The sequence below is a fragment of the Etheostoma spectabile genome, chromosome 7 (genome assembly GCF_008692095.1).
Source record: "Etheostoma spectabile isolate EspeVRDwgs_2016 chromosome 7, UIUC_Espe_1.0, whole genome shotgun sequence".
Classification (NCBI taxonomy): domain Eukaryota; kingdom Metazoa; phylum Chordata; class Actinopteri; order Perciformes; family Percidae; genus Etheostoma; species Etheostoma spectabile.
This window is the reverse complement of record NC_045739.1, coordinates 25,287,956-25,289,631: the sequence shown is the minus strand read 5'-3', so window position 1 is coordinate 25,289,631 and position 1,676 is coordinate 25,287,956. Positions and strand designations below refer to the sequence as shown.

General features: G+C 50.9%; 1 protein-coding gene across 1 annotated transcript in view; it reads right to left on the bottom strand.

The window, feature by feature from the left end:
* enpp2l (ectonucleotide pyrophosphatase/phosphodiesterase 2-like) overlaps positions 1-1,676 on the bottom strand; it is a gene marked incomplete at its 3' end in the record, with an annotated part of 99,793 nt that overhangs the window by 51,687 nt on the left and 46,430 nt on the right. The window contains exon 11 of the mRNA XM_032521770.1: positions 1,238-1,310. Within this exon, the coding sequence (XP_032377661.1) occupies positions 1,238-1,310 (73 nt within the window). The remainder of the gene's footprint in view (positions 1-1,237; positions 1,311-1,676) is intronic.

Sequence of the window (1,676 nt, the reverse complement as noted above, 5' to 3'; positions counted from 1 at the left end):
CTGGGTCTTCCCCGAGGCCTCCTCCCACCTGGACGTCCCTCTACCTAGTCCTGGGTCTTCCCCGAGGCCTCCTTCCAGCTGGACGTCTCTTCACCTAGTCCTGGGTCTTCCCCGAGACCTCCTCCCAGCTGGACGTGACTGGACCACCTCCCTAGGGACCCCCCCAGGAGGCATCCTCAACAGATGCCCTAACCACCTCAACTGGCTCCCTTGCGACGTGAAGGAGCAGCGGCTCTACTCCGAGCTCCTCTCGGATGACTCAGCTTCTCACCCGGTCTCTAAGGGCGACGCCCCCCCCCCCACTTCTCAACACAGTTATAGAACAGACACCTTGTGAATTGATATTGATGGATTTCACTATCGATCGATCCAACACCAAAGATTCTTTTGTATCTTAAAATAAGGTTTCCAAATGGACAGTAATGGACTATTCCACTCCCAACCTGTAGGGGGAATGAAGAGGAAAAGTGCTTTGGTGCCTACTGTAAAGGTGCTGGTTGACAAGTAATGCTAATTAGCTATTCTTAAATTCTTAGTGGGTAACATAAAAGTACGACATCGTTCAGCACGCTCAGTTATTTTTACTTATTTAGCTAGCTAGCTAGCTAGCATACCCCTGTCGGTCTCCCTCAGTCTCCCGGCTCTGCAAGGCTTCAGTCAGGATGAGAGCTGACAACAGCCCCGGGGACACATGCACAGTCAGCCCCCAGCCAGCTAGCACCCATCCACTATAATTACAGCCCCGGGGACACATTCACAGTCAGCCCCCAGCCAGCTAGCACCCATCTACTATAATTACAGCCCCGTGGACACATCCACAGTCAGCCCCCAGCCAGCTAGTAGCCATCCCAGTCAGCACTTAACTCCGGTGCTAAGGATGCTAACGGCAGTTTATTAAACCGTTGGGAAACAGACCCAGGCACCCGAGTCAGAACAGCGGCCGTACGCAATGTTACACTCCGATAGCGTTATTGGTGCTTTTAGCCGTCAGGGATAAGGCACAAAAAGGAGTAATAATTAGTAATAATAGTAATTTAAAGACGTGATATCATTGGCTCTGGACAAGAAGGATAACTTTGGGAGTTGGAAGGGGTGTGTCGCGAGTCTGCCTTCTCACCCACAGGTTCATGGAGCTGAGTGTTGCGTTTCGGTTTTATTTTGCATATCGTTACAGCTTTACGCCTTACACTTTCAGCAGCTTTGCTGTCACTTCGCCACCCTCGGGTGTCACACTCACCTCGTTGCTGAGCGGTCCCAGTCGGTGCCCGAAGGTATCGGGCTGCTCCGAGTGGACGGCGAAAACGTAAGGCCTGAAGTGACACAATAGAAAATGTGTTATTGATTTTCCATAGGAAAGTTCAGAGATGTGGACTTAAGACTTGGTGACTTGGACACAAGTCACTGTGTTGCTTCACATTGACAGACCCTCCTTCACTGTGCTGCGTAGGCGGGTCTGGCTAGGGAGAAAAACCTGCTCTGGTTAATTACCATTTCTTTAAACCAATCACAATCGTCTTGGGTGGTGCTACGGACGGAGCCACGGTGCCTCTGCCAAATAGCCTCAGGAAGGAACTGGTTTAGGTGGAACATGTGTACGGTCAAAAGTTGTTTTAGTCGTGCAGCAGAAAACTCAGATTGGACGGATAGTCCAGCTAGCTGTCTGGATTTACCCTGCA